Source organism: Cibotium barometz, chromosome 9 (assembly GCF_041138505.1).
Source record: "Cibotium barometz isolate CiBa-2024 chromosome 9, ASM4113850v1, whole genome shotgun sequence".
Taxonomy (NCBI): domain Eukaryota; kingdom Viridiplantae; phylum Streptophyta; class Polypodiopsida; order Cyatheales; family Cibotiaceae; genus Cibotium; species Cibotium barometz.
Genome location: NC_141054.1, coordinates 26307467 through 26321812, shown reverse-complemented (window position 1 = coordinate 26321812; position 14346 = coordinate 26307467). Strand labels below are relative to the sequence as shown.

The 14346-nt window shown below is 37.7% G+C and overlaps 1 protein-coding gene across 1 annotated transcript; it reads left to right on the top strand.

Annotated features, from left to right (window-relative positions):
* The first annotated feature begins 356 nt into the window (after positions 1 to 356).
* LOC147635390 (mogroside I-E synthase-like) lies at positions 357 to 2088 on the top strand. Its single transcript, XM_086802178.1, has 2 exons — positions 357 to 928; positions 1031 to 2088. Exons 1-2 carry the CDS (start codon positions 388 to 390, stop codon positions 1951 to 1953), a joined length of 1464 nt encoding a protein of 487 aa, XP_086658304.1. The 5' UTR covers positions 357 to 387; the 3' UTR covers positions 1954 to 2088.
* The last annotated feature ends 12258 nt before the right edge of the window (positions 2089 to 14346 follow it).

Sequence of the window (14346 nt, the reverse complement as noted above, 5' to 3'; positions counted from 1 at the left end):
CGGATATTCCCCTTCTTCTAACGGATCTTTGATCAAAACGCTTGAATGGCCACCACCATCATGCGAAACCTAGCCACTACCATCATGCTCACTGCAGTAAACTAACGTGGGAATGGAGAAAAACCTGAAACATCATGCTCACTGCAGTAAACGAACGTGGGAATGGATAGTTAATGCTGAAGGTCGTGTTAATTACGCCCGCGGAAAACCCTGTTATAGCGGTGTAAATTTCCACCCGGTCTCGACAAAAGTATGTGACGGAGATTATTGGAGGCCGGCATTGTCGCATGCGTATATAGGGGCCGTCAGTACGCTAGCCGTCCCTCCCTGGTGCACCTCCCCTTATATTGCTGTCTTCCTGTGGATAGAACACAGACGTTTCACCTAATGAGCTTTGAGGGAAGCCGATTTGATTTCAGTACTGTCGCCATGGCAGAGGTGCATGTCCTGGTGGTGCCCTTCCCAGCGGAAGGCCACGTTAACGGCATGCTGCGCTTTGCGCAAGTGTTGGCCACCCATCGCAGCGTCCTGGTCACATTTGGGTACCCCGCCCGATCCTACGCGCTCGCCAAAAAGCGCAACGAGCTCTTCTCCGGCCTTCATCTACACTCTGCTTCAATCCGGGTGGAGGTTATCTCAGACGGCCTGCCCACCGCTGAAGACCAGGCGCCCAATGACGAGCATTGGTTGGAGTCCGTACGAATAATGAAAGATGCCCTGCAACACCTCTTAGACGATCTTACAACTGGGTCTGCTTCTTTGCCTCCCATCTCTTGCATTATCTCGGACACTTTCACACCCTGGACACAGGAGTTGGCGAACAAAGCCGGGCTGCCTAGAGTGGATTTCTGGACCTCCACGGCCACGGTCTACTCAATGGGCTCCTATCTTCCAGAGCTCGTCTCCCGAGGCTACCTTCCCGTGAAGTGTGAGTGCGATTACTTGGCTCTCTTTGGTGCGTGTGTGTAGTAGGCACATCGTCGTTTACAGCAGGTCTTAGCTCTGGCGCCTTTGCCTTGTATATTTGTAGGTGATACGAAGGTCGACAAGCGGTTTGTAGAGGCTGCTGTGATCGATTTCATCCCAGGGCTTTCCCCTTTCCCTGTCTCCGACCTGCCGCACGAGTTCCAGGCAACAGACTTGTCGGACGTCAAATTCCAATTCATGCTCAACGCATTCGAACCTGTGAGGGACGCATACACGATATTGGTCCACTCTTTGTACGAGCTGGAGAGCGAGGTCTTCGACGCATTGCAGGCCGAAGGGTTCCCCATCTGCTCCGTGGGCCCTCTCCTCAACACCCCTTCACAAACCGAATCCAATGAATCTGGCAACAGGAGCGAGTGCTTGCAATGGCTGGACAAACAGCAGGCCGCATCCGTGCTCTACGTAGCGCTGGGCAGCATAGCCAAGCTCACCCTAGAGGAGACCCACTCCATGGCCCTCGGGCTCGAAGCCAGCGGCGTCCCTTTCCTCTGGGTCATCCGGGCGGACTCTCTTTCTGAAAGCTTACCCCAAGGTTTCCTGGAGAGAAGCATCGAGCAAGGAAAGGGCTTCATCGTATCGTGGGCGCCCCAAACAGAGGTGCTGAAGCATCCCTCGGTAGCCGCTTTCTTTTCACACTGCGGCTGGAACTCCACTTTGGAGTGTCTTTGGGAGGGGTTGCCCATGGTGGCCTGCCCAAGAGCAGCCGAGCAGAGGTCTAATGCGAAGTCTATAGTGGAGAAGTGGAAGGTCGGAGCACGGCTGGAGACGCTGGAGGATGGCAGCTTCACGAAGGAGGCAGTGCAGAAAGCCGTCCAAGCGATCATCGAGAATCAGGAAGCTAAGGAGAGAGCCCTTCATTTCAAGCAGGTGGCTCGGCTCACCATTGAAGATGGAGGGATCTCTCACTCCAACTTAGTTGACTTTGTGGAGCGCTTGCGCAATCTTCCGAGATCACATGGATTATGAGAGCCCCTATTTTGTGCTGCTAGGCAGACCCGTTTTTAATTGGCTAGTAGAATTTCTGCGAGTTTTGGGTGATTTAAAAATATGTACACGGGACTATTTGTATTTCATCATATGGTTTGCATTCTCCTTTATAAATGTATCAACCTAATAATTAAAACATTGATGGTAAAATTTATACATGGATTGAATAAATGGCCGCTCAGATGGCCACTTAGTTAATCTAACACAAGGAACTTTTAATTGTTCCTTGGGTAGCCAATCTCTAAATATATATGCAAATTTTAGATATTTCTTAGTTACCTGAAGAGGGATTTCCTTGGGTAGCCAATCTCTAAATATATATTCAAATTTTAGATATTTCTCACTTCCGTAAAGAGGGATTTCCTATATAAAGCTTAGGAATTAAATTTCTTAGGTACTCAATCTTATATATATAGAAAATATTGATCGTTATGTAAGGAATCTCAAAGTCTAACTAGGAAATATTGGTCATTATCCAGGAAATATCAACGTCTAGTTCAGAAAGGTAGAATAATAAACTTTAGAAGTAGAAATATTGGTGGGAGTATAACAATGGAGGTATTAATCCAACATGTGTATATACACAAAGAAATCAGGAGCCTAGTATCGAAATAATGGAATTGCAAAACGTAAGCCTAATCATAAGAAGTCGACTTTCTAATTAATTAGCACATTATTTTTATATTCATTAGGAGAAAATTGGGCTCTAAATGGGCCCTTTAAGGGATTTCTCTCTCTTTTTGGAATCTAGAAAAAGTACAAAATTAATATTATTATATTTGATTTCTCTCTCTTCTTTTAGAATCTAAATTTATCTTTTTCCATATCTTCTAAATAGATTGAATGCTTATTTTATTCTAATATGCTTAAATTGTATGTAACTTCCACTAGTGTTAATCAAAATTTATAAATGTAAAAATCTAATACTCTATAAAATAAGAAAACAAGTACGAGAATACTTGTTACATAAGTAATTATGTACCCTTTAAATGGTACCCTTCTGTATGTAAAAAATGTGTAAAAAAGGGATTTTAAAAAACCCTTCTATTGAACCCACGTGATAGGCTTACATATTTATAAGTGACCCGCTCCCCCCCTCCCCCTCCCGAGCATTGCTACAGTGCTTAATAGAGGTATGAATATGTTTAGAGGGTATTCATTTTATGTTATTTGAAATGCAAGTGTCTCAAATTAATGATAATGTTTTACTACACTTATATTTTTGCATAGAAAGGAGTTCATATAATTTTAGTATTTTTTTATGGTTTCTAGAGCATGAGAAACAATTACAAGAAGCAATTTATACACGTGAGCGTTGATTGAAAAGATACAAGGGAGAAGAGAGCTTGAGCTTTTGCAAGCACACACATTCACACAAACCCTAGAAGGGAACACACAAAGGAGAGGCTGAAAATTCTTCTTCTTCTTCACACAATAAAAGAGGTTTACGAAGAAGATAAAGGGACTAACACACAAAATAGAGCATATACAAGTGGTCCATAATGTGAACACACTAAGTGTAGTGGTAGGTGTGTGTAAGATTTCTCTCTCCAGCTTTTGAGATGTAAAGGTGTAAGAACCTCCCCTTCTATCTCTTGTAATCATCCCCCCCTCAGAAATGGAAAAAGATCTTGTTTTACTCTATTTTGTCCTAGAGAGAGAAAATGTCTAGAGAGAGATAATTCAAAATTGAGATATCTTTGGATACAAAAATTCTCCTAATATCTAAAATGGATTCCGCTAAAATCGAAGTTTAAAATGAACTTTGCAATGTGCATTAGAAATTAATTGAAAATGTGTATAAGGGACCTTAGCCTAAAGGTCCACATTTTCAGAAATTTTTGGATTATGATCCAATTAAGGTTCCAATGGGCCAATAAAATTAATCCAAGTGTTGGGATGAGATAAATGCAAAGAATAAAAGAAAATACCCAAAAATAAGTAAATGCTCACATAAGATGAAGAGTTGATTGAGTACAAGGTTTATTAGTTAAAAATTAAAGTATATTAGTAAAAAATATATTTTGGTGAAATGATGCATTTTTGACACCTTGGTAAGGAGAGGAAGACACTTGTGGCAGGCACCTTTTTCTTCATGATTGCTTGGGTTTTTTAATTCAAAAAACTGTGATATTTTTATCTCTACTCTCTCTTGGAGCAAACTGGATCAAAAAGAGACCAAACTAATCCAAATCTTGTCCAAATTGGGTCAAATTGAAGCTGGAAGGCCCTAGAACCCAGTTGGACTTGGTTAGTGGCCTCCCTCACCTATAAATAGACCCTCATTTCTTTGTATTTTTATCTTTAAGCTATGCCATGCCAGTATTATCCTCAAAATTAACATATTTCTATTATCCCTTTATTTGCCTCTCCTCTTGGGAGATTTGGAGCTTCTCTCTCCTCCAACCTCTCTTGGAGATTGCTCTCTGTCTCTTGGTGGCCAAGGACTTGCTTGGGGGCTTTACTTCTAGCCAAAGAATCAAGCATAATTCAAAGGTAATCCTATTTTAATGGTTTTTTTTTCAATTATTCTCAACCCCTCTCAAGCTTGAGAAGCTTTCAAAGCAATGGGTTTTTCTTCAAATCAAGCTTTCCAAAGATTCATAATGTCTAATTTGATTTATGTTAATATTTATGCTTAATTATAATGTTTTCTTTAAGAAAATCTCTCTCTTGAAAGGATTAATCATCTTTATGGTTCGATCCTTAGTAAAAGGATGATTTCCAATGATAATCTCTTGTTTCAATTCAAACTCTAGGCTTTATGAGCTAGAGAATGAGATTAGAAATTTTTATGATTTTTAATTTAGTAAAAATGATGGTTAATTCTTTTTAGCTTGATTATGAGTAGGAAAAATCACATTAACTCATTCTAAATTGAAAGAGGATTATACTGACATGGATGATTTTGTTCTTGTTTTCTTGGATGATATTCTGATTTACTCTTAAAGAATGCAGCTGACCATGAAGCTCATGTCAGAAAAGTTCTTGAGATTCTAAGGAAGCACCAACTCTTTGCAAAAAAGAGCAAATGCACTTTCTTTGTCGACGACCATGTTGAATACTTGGGCTTTCTGGTATCTAAAGATGGAATTTCTCCAGATTCCGCAAAAGTCCAAGCAGTCATAGATTGGCCTAAACCAAAAACAGTGAAAGAAGTCAGGGGATTCTTGGGATTGACTGGCTAGTATAGAATTTTATACCAAAGTATGCTCTCATAGCTTCCCCCGTGACTATTCTTCTCAAGAAGAATACCCCGTTTCAATGGTCTGCTAGGTATCAGAGCACTTTTAATAAGCTGAAGACCGCCTTGGTAACCAATCCCATTCTGAAGTTGCCAAATTTCTCTCTACCCTTTTTGAGGTAGTAAACTGATGCCAGTGGTTTTGCCCTGGGAGGTGCGCTCATGCAGGAAGGTCATGCCGTGGCCTATGAATCTCCCGAAAACTGAGAACGCATGAGAGAAATTATGTTATCCACGACCTAAAACTACTTTCAGTAGTCTATGTTCTAAAGTTATGGAGACATTACCTACTGGGTCAAAGATTCACTTTGATGACAGATCATCAAAGCTTAAAGCGGATCTTCACTCAGAAGGATCTCAACATGCACCAAAGAAGGTGGATGCAAACCTTGCATGAATTTGATTTTGAAATCAAGTACCGCCCAGGCAAAAAAAATGTGGTAGCAGATGCCCTCAGCAAAAAAAACTCCTTGCTTGCAATCATAGTGGTGTCAAATCCATTGATTAATGAAGCAAGAGAGAAGATCATGCAGGATAGATTCTTTAGCCCTATTGCTACCCTACTTATGTAGGAAAGCAAAACTCCTCACGAGTTGAACCGAGTTCAAGGGTACAGCTTGGATGAAGCAATTATATATTATAATAGCAGGCTATGTATTCCCTTGAACCGAGTTCAAGGGAATATAGCTGTACCCTTGAACCGAGTTCAAGCTGTACCCTTGAACCGAGTTCAAGGGTACAGCTTGGATGAAGGAATTATATATTATAATGGCAAGCTATGTATTCCCAATGATGAGGGAACTAAGGATCAAATTCTGAATGAAGTCCATGATAGCCTTATAGCAGGACATCCACGTTTCATCAAGACCTACATGTCTATAAAGAAAAGCTTCTTTTGGCCTAGACAAAAAAAAAAGAATGTACTTAATCATGTACATCAATGCCTGATATGTCAGAAAGTCGAAGCCGAGAGTATAAAAATGCCTAGAAAGTTACATCCATTATGTAAGATTCCTCTCCCAGCCCGTCAAGATGTCCAGTTTCTCTCCCTGTAATCAATCCCCTTTTTAGAATAATAACAGATCTTGTTTTTCTCTGTTTTGGCCTAGAGAGAGGTAAATATCTTTGGATGGAAAAATATCCCTTCTTATTAAAATGATTTCCCCTAAAATAGAAATTCAAAAAGAACTTTCTAGTGTGCAATTGGAATAAATTGAAAATAGGTAAAAAGGACCATAGCCTGAGAGTCTAGATTTTTAAAAAATTTTGGATTAAGGTTCCTATGGACCAATAAGATTAATCCAAATTTAGGGAGGAGATAAACTGAAGAATAAAAGAAAAATCCTCCAAAAATGAGTAAATACTCACATAAGATGAAGAGTTGGCTAAGGACAAGGTTTATTAGTTAAAAAAGAAGAGATATTTAGAGAAAATGATGCATTTTTGATACCTCAGTGTGGGGAATTCCCCTCATGAAGGAGGTGCCTATTTCACATGTGTGGATGAGTTTTAAACTCACAAATAAAGAGATATTTTCATCTCTCCTCTCTCCTGTTTCAACTAGATCCAAAAAGTAAGCTAGACTGACCTAAAAATGGTCAAAAAGTGACCAAACTGATCTGGAAAATTCTAGAATCACTTTGCTTGGTTAGAGGCTCACTTTTTTCCATAAATAGAAGACTCCCTCCTTGTAAAAGGTTACTAGTGTTTATGCACTATTACTCTACTCCTCCCCAGAGTCAAATACATTGAATTCACTTGATAACTCAACTGTTTTTGACTAAATCCTCTCCAAAAGAATTGGTGGCCACTCTTGTTGCAAACAAGAGTAGAACTGTCAATCCCTCAAGCCAAAGGAAAGCTTACAAACTCCATGTAAGCTTAATTCTTACTTATTGTGAATTTTAAATCTATGGTTTTCTTAAATTTTATGCTTTGAAAATAATAATATGATGCTATGCCTTGATGGAAAGGCCACCCCCTTCTCTTCTTACAAATGAGCCCTTTTTAATCCTAGAAAGTTTAATTAAATGATTGATTAAACTCTTTTCATTGTTTACTCTCTTAATTTTTAGAAAATGGAGTAGATTAGAGATATTAGAATTCAAATTGGACTAATTCAAGTCATAAATTGAATGTTAAAATTAAGAAATGGTCAGCATACAAAGGAGGTTATGGTAAAATTTTCTTAAATTTTGTGGAACTAAAGTTTAGCATTAGGTTATTCTAAAAGAGTAATTCGTTCCGTTTGTGCATTCTAAAAGATTTATTTTTATTTCAAAAGTGTTATTCCCATTAAAATTGAATTCATGCATAGAAAGATGCATAAGAGATTTGTTTTTTTATTACAAAAGAGGTATTCTCATTAACTTCGATTTTATGCATAGAAAGATGCATAAATGATTTTTTTTTAATTCAAAAGAGTCATTCTCATTAACTTTGATTTTATGCATAGAAAGATGCATAAAGGAATTTATTTTTATTTCAAAAGAGTTGTTCTCATTAATTTTGATTTTATGCATAGAAAGATGCATAAAGGAATTTATTTTTATTACAAAAGAGTTGTCATTAATTTTGATTTTATGCATAGAAAGATGCATAAAGGAATTTATTTTTATTGCAAAAGAGTTGTTCTCATTAATTTTGATTTTATGCATAGAAAGATGCATAAAGGAATTTATTCTTATTTCAAAAGAGTTGTTCTCATTAATTTTGATTTTATGTATAGAAAGATGCATAAAGAAATTTATTCTTATTTCAAAAGAGTTGTTCTCATTATTTCAAAAGAGTTGTTCTCATTATTTTTTATTTTATACATAGAAAGATGCATAAAGGAATTTATTTTTATTTCAAAAGTGTTATTCTCATTAAAATTGAATTTATGCATAGAAAGATACATAAAGGACTATTTTTATTCCAAAAGTGTTAATTTCGTTAAAATTGATTTTATGCATAGAAAGATGCATAAAGGATTTATTTTTATTTTAAATTTTACTTAAAATTTAAATTTATGCATAAATAGATACATAAATGGATTTTGTTTAAAGCGTTATTCCCACTAAAGTTGATTTTATGCATAAATAGATGCGTAAAGAATCTTTATATCAAGAATTAGAATTCTCTTAAATTCTATGTTTAAACTAATGTGATGAGAATAGATGTGATGAGAATCAGATAGATGTGAATGAATGGATGGATGGATGTGATATGAATAGAAGTGATGAGAATGTGATGTGGATGTGATATAAATAGAAGTGATGAGAATGTGATGTGGATGTGATATGAATAGAAGTGATGAGAATGTGATGTGGATAGATGTGATGAGATGTGATGTGAATCAGATAGATGGGAATGGATGGATGGATGGATGTGATGTGAATAGAGGTGAGGAGAATGTGAGGTGGATAGATGTGATGAGATGCGATGTGAATCAGAGGTGAATGAATGGATGAGATGTGATGTCATGTGAATAAGAATATAATTGAATGATATGGGATGTGATGTCATGTGAATAAGAATATAAATGAATGATATGGGATGTGAGTGAATGTATGTGATGATAATGAATGTGAATGTGTAAGTGAGGAATGGATGTGAAGAATGAGTATGTGAAAGAATGGATAAGGATGTGTATGAGAAGAATGGATGTGAATGTGTATGTGAAGAATGGATGTGAATGAGTATGTGAAAGAATGGATGTGGATGTATGTGAAAGAACGGATATAGATGTGTATGTGAAAGAATGTGATGTGATATGACATGAATATATGTGGATGTCAAGTGATAGATATGAATGTATAGATAGATATGAGTAGTCGTACATGTGAACGATTGGATGGATATGGATGAATGAGATGAGATGTGTATGAATGAATGAGATCGATCTGGACAGAAGTGATGTGATATAATGGTTATGAGAATGAATGTGATGGATATGAATGAATGTGAATGTGATGGATATGAATGAATGTGATGAAATGGGATGTGAATTGGGATAGATGTGAATGAATGAGAAGTGAGGTAAAATGAATGGATGAGTTGTGAGTGAATGTGATGTGGTCTGAATAGATGAGATGTGAAGGTAAAATGAATGGATGAGTTGTGAGTGAATGTGATGTGGTCTGAATAGATGAGATGTGAAGGTAAAATGAATGAATGAGAAGTGAGGTAAAATGAATGGATGAGTTGTGAGTGAATGTGATGGATGAGTTGTGAAGGAATGTGATGTGATGAGATGTGAAGGAATGTGAATAGATGAGATGTGAAGGAATGTGATGTGATGAGATGAAAATTATGTGATTGGATGAGAATAGGAATACTTGTGAAAATGGTTGTGGAATTAGATAATGTGGTTGATGTGGAACAATGTGGAAAGACGAGAGTTCGTTATAGAAACTGTATTTATGACCTGTTTTTAAATGAATGTTTTATGTCAAGAATGCTAGGGAAGCATTTTGACCGTCTTGTGAATGAGGTCGTGGAGACCTAATCAATTAAGTTGCAACAGCTAACGGAGAGTCAATGGAGGATGTCTCGCGTAGCAAGGTCTGCCGAGGTCTTGACCAGCCTCGGTTCGATTAAAATTGTGAGCTTCCGGTATGGTGGATGAGGGACCAAGGAAGTGGCCTATGAGTGAAGCACTAGGTCACTTGCAAAGGATCCTGGAGGGTGCTGACCATACGGTGCTCGGGCTCTGGGTCGTCGACGATACCCATACGTGCGTCGTGGAAGATATTGGAATAAGGAGTAAGAGTTGTTTTCTGAATTCGGGCATGGATCTGGTTGATTGACCTAGCTGTTCCTCAACGGATGAGTCCATGGCTCTTTTATATGGATCCGTTGATTGATCCTGTTGATATTCAACGGAGTTTCCATTTTGATATGTGAATATATTGCCGGTTACTATGAGCTAGAAACTATCAAAAAGGCCTCTAAGTGGACAGGTGGTGAGTGTTCTGGTTGCCAATGATGCCATAGGTACACTGATGAAGGAATGATTGGAAATAAGGATTTAATCGGAGATTTTGAGGATTATGATCAGTGACTCAATGGTTTCATTAAATGATTGTTTTTAAAGATAGCTAATTCTGTGAAAAAGGCAATTTCATATTGGGTATGTAAGTGGTGTCACTAGTTTTAAGTTTGCATGAATATCCAATTAGGGAGCCTGGGAACTCTTTTCCCTGGTACCCAAGACAAAACCTAACCAAATTCCAAATTGGATCCCATCACTACAGTGGTTGGGTGGTTGGCTAACCCATGGGACTGTTAGGCTGGACTGATGGATCCCTAAATTAAGACTCAATTCTGTTATGGTACGATAGATGAAGTAAATCCCATACAAAAATTGTTCTATGGAAAAGAATCAACGGTTATGCCTCTTAATGAGGAAAAAAGTGTTGGTCTCTATGATCCAAGTGCAATCTTTTCCCTTATCTGAATATGGGACTTACGGGTTCGGTCAGATCAGTTCTGTTAGATAATGCTTTTGACTATGTTAGAGAAAAGTTATCCTCGAGGAATCGCCTATGCTTTCTGAGCAAGGGAAGTTTTTTCGAATTCGATTTTGGAAGAACCGATGGATTAGTCTCTTGTCCGGATATCCGTGGGCGAGGCCCCGAGTGTGGGACCCTGCCCCACACAAGAAGTGCTATTTCCGCTGCTAGCACCCTTGAATTCGTTGCATGGTGGGGACAGGGATCTTACAGCTGGTATCAAAACAAATTTGGCTAATGTGGATCAACCAAGAAGCCAAAAATGTCAAAATTTTATGAAGAAGTAGTAAAAGGTTATAATTGTGTGATAAAATTCATACAATTCAGACTGAAATTCATAAATTAATAATTGGGTCTTCAGATGGAAGTACTGCAGTTATATGGAATCCCTGACTTGCTTGAGGCCTACATATGATGGCATTTACCTTATAGTTCCAAGGATCGTGATTACCCATATATACCGAGGGTATAACTATAGCTTTTTACTGGTAGTATATATGAGTAAATCTAAGATTTTAAAATTATAAGCTAAAAAGCAGATGATGAATTCGAATGTGGTTGATATGATTTTAAAATTTTGATTGAGAACTGATGAGTTGAATTGGATTTTGATTGAAAAATGATGATTCTTGAATTTTTGGTTGAAAAGCGATAAACTGAGCAAAACCACAATGAGGATGAATGGGATGAGTCCTTGTGTTGGTGTTCATAACTAGAATGATGATAATGACTTCAACAAATCACTATGAGATTAGTGGATTGTGCTGACAGATTGCTACTGTTAACTCTTGACCCAGTGGATCAAGTTAAGGGATGACAAATTAAAAATCTATAAAATTAAAATCCCCCATGGAGTATTGTTCAGATGGAAATTTTGGTCTAATAGACCATTATTGTGTTAAAGATATGAATGATATGTTCTGAATGAATTTTTATCTGGTAATGTGAGTATCTTTATCCCACGATTCTGTGGGGAGCCGACCTATCTAAAGAACCCCAGAATCAAATGAATCAAAAATCGGATTTGAATCATAAATAAAGAGACTTAACAAGATTTTTCGTATTGATAGGAACATGGATCGAGGTCGTCGTGGTAGAAATGATAACCCCCAACTCGATGAGGAAGAGCTCGACTTGGATGTTTATAAAACTCTTCATAGTTCGCAGCCTGGGTCTTTCAAGGGTGAAGGGGAAAACTTGGGCGGGCTGTGGAGAAGTGGATCGAAGCAATGGACGAGTACTTTGATGTCACCGGGTACAATGAGAAGAGCAAAATGACTCTTGCAAGGCTGAAGATAGTAGAAACAGCCAGAGTGGCATGAAGAAACCACTGCGAGACAAACCGTCTAGATCGGAATACCCAGACATGGAATGATCTCAAAATTTATGTAAGGACGAGGTTCTGTCCTTCCGGCTTTTTGAATGCATTCTTAGAGCTAACCCAGGGGAGAAGAACTATTGAAGTATATCACCAAGCTTTCGCTCTCCTCCTCAAATACTCACTATGAAGAATCTTTTTGGAAACAAACATGAATGCATTCTTAGAGCTAACCCAGGGGAGCAGAACTATTGAAGTATATCACCAAGCTTTCGCTCTCCTCCTCAAATCCTCACTATCGCTGAATGAAGAATAGCTGACGGTCAAGTTCATTCGGGGACTGAACGAACCTTTGAATATTTTGGTGAAGACTGCCAAGCTAGTTTCCATGGCCGAAGCAGTGCGGATGGCGAAGGGTTTATCCAAGGCCTTTGATGTCAAGGTCCCACCAAAGCCAGCATCATCACCTTTCAAAAGGTTTTTAGTTCCTGAAGGTGATTCCAACCTTCCTTCGCCTAAGAGATATCAAGGTCAAAGCCCAGGATATGGGAAGTTTCAAAATGGAAGAAATGTCCTTTTCCCGAAACTCAATCCCCTGGAATTCAACTTCAGAAGTTCCACCCTTGAACAAGAGAGTGAAATGCTATAAGTGTCAAGGATTTGGACATCGCAGTATGGATTGTCCAACTCCTTTTGGATCAAGGTTTTTAGGACAGAGAAATCAGGGATCAAGATTCCAAACTTTAGCTCCTTCCTTCCAGAGTAATCAGGTTTCTATCCGCCAAAATCAGGCAAATCCCAGAGATAGACCCTCTAACCAACCCGTAGTTTAAAACCAAAGTAATGCAAGACCTTTGCCTCAGAATAGGGAAAGTCAAAGAGAGTTTTTCCCAAATCGGCCGTCCACTTCCAAGGTAGTAACGCTGGAAGTGATTGAAGAAGAAGAAGAAGAAGAAGAAGAAGAAGAAGATAAAAGAGATCATACTCCATCTGCTGCGAGATGAGGACATCTCGTGTTTTTTAAGTGGGATAGGATGTAAGATTCCTCCCAGCCCCTCAAGATGTCCAGTTTCTCTCCTTGTAATCAATCCCCTTTTCAAAATAATAACAGATCTTGTTTTTCTCTATTTTGGCCTAGAGAGAGAAAATATTCTAGAGAGAGATAATTCAGTTTCTAGATATGTTTGGATAAAAAAATAACCCTTCTTATTAAAATGATTTTCCCTGAAACAGAAATTCAAAAAGAACTTTCCAGTGTGTAATTGCAATAAATTGAAAATAGGTAAAAAAGACCTTAGCCTGAGGGTCTAGATTTTCTGAAAATTTTGGATTAAGGTTCCTATGGACCAATAAGATTAATCCAAATTTACGGAGATAAAAGAAAAATCCCCCAAAAATGAGTAAATACTCACATAAGATGAAGAGTTGACTAAAGACAAGGTTTATTAGTTAAAAAAGAAGAGATATTTAGAGAAAATGATGCATTTTTGATACCTCGGTGTGGGGAATTCCCCTCATGAAGGAGGTGCCTATTTCACATGTGTGGATGAGTTTTAAACTCACAAATAAAGAGATATTTTCATCTCTCCTCTCTCCTGTTTCAACTAGATCCAAAAAGTAAGCTAAACTGACCTAAAAATGGTCAAAAAGTGACCAAACTGATCTGGAAAATTCTAGAATCACTTTGCTTGATTAGAGGCTCACTTTTTACCATAAATAGAAGACTCCCTCCTTGTAAAAGGTTAATAGTATTTATGCACTATTACTCTACTCCTCCCCAGAGTCAAATACATTGAATTCACTTGAAAATCAATTGTTTTTGACTAAATCCTCTCCAAAAGAATTGGTAGCCACTCTTGTTGCAAACAAGAGTAGAACCCTCAATCCCTCAAGCCAAAGGAAAGCTTACAAACTCCACGTAAGCTTAATTCTTACTTATTGGTGAGTTTTAAATCTATGGTTTTCTTAATTTTTAAGCTTGGAAAATGTTTGAATTATAATATGATGCTATGCCTTGATGGAAAGGCCACCCCCTTCTCTTCTTTACAATTCAGCCCTTCTTAATCCTAGAAAGTTTAATTAAATGATTAATTAAACTCTTTTGATTGTTTACTCTCTTAATTTTTAGAAAATGGAGTAGATTAGAGATATTAGAATTCAAATTGGATTAATTCAAGTCATAAGTTTAATGTTAAAATTGAGAAATGGTCAGCCATACAAAGGAGGTTATGGCAAAATTTTCTTAAATTTTGTGGAACTAAAGTTTATCATTAGGTTCTTCTAAAAGAGTAATTCGTTCCATTTGTGCATTCTAA

Coding starts and splice junctions, on each gene's coding strand:
- LOC147635390 (XM_086802178.1), top strand. CDS start 388: ATGAGCTTTGAGGGAAGCCGATTTGATTTCAGTACTGTCGCCATGGCA. Junction 929..1,030: donor AGGCTACCTTCCCGTGAAGT/GTGAGTGCGATT, acceptor GTATATTTGTAG/GTGATACGAAGGTCGACAAG.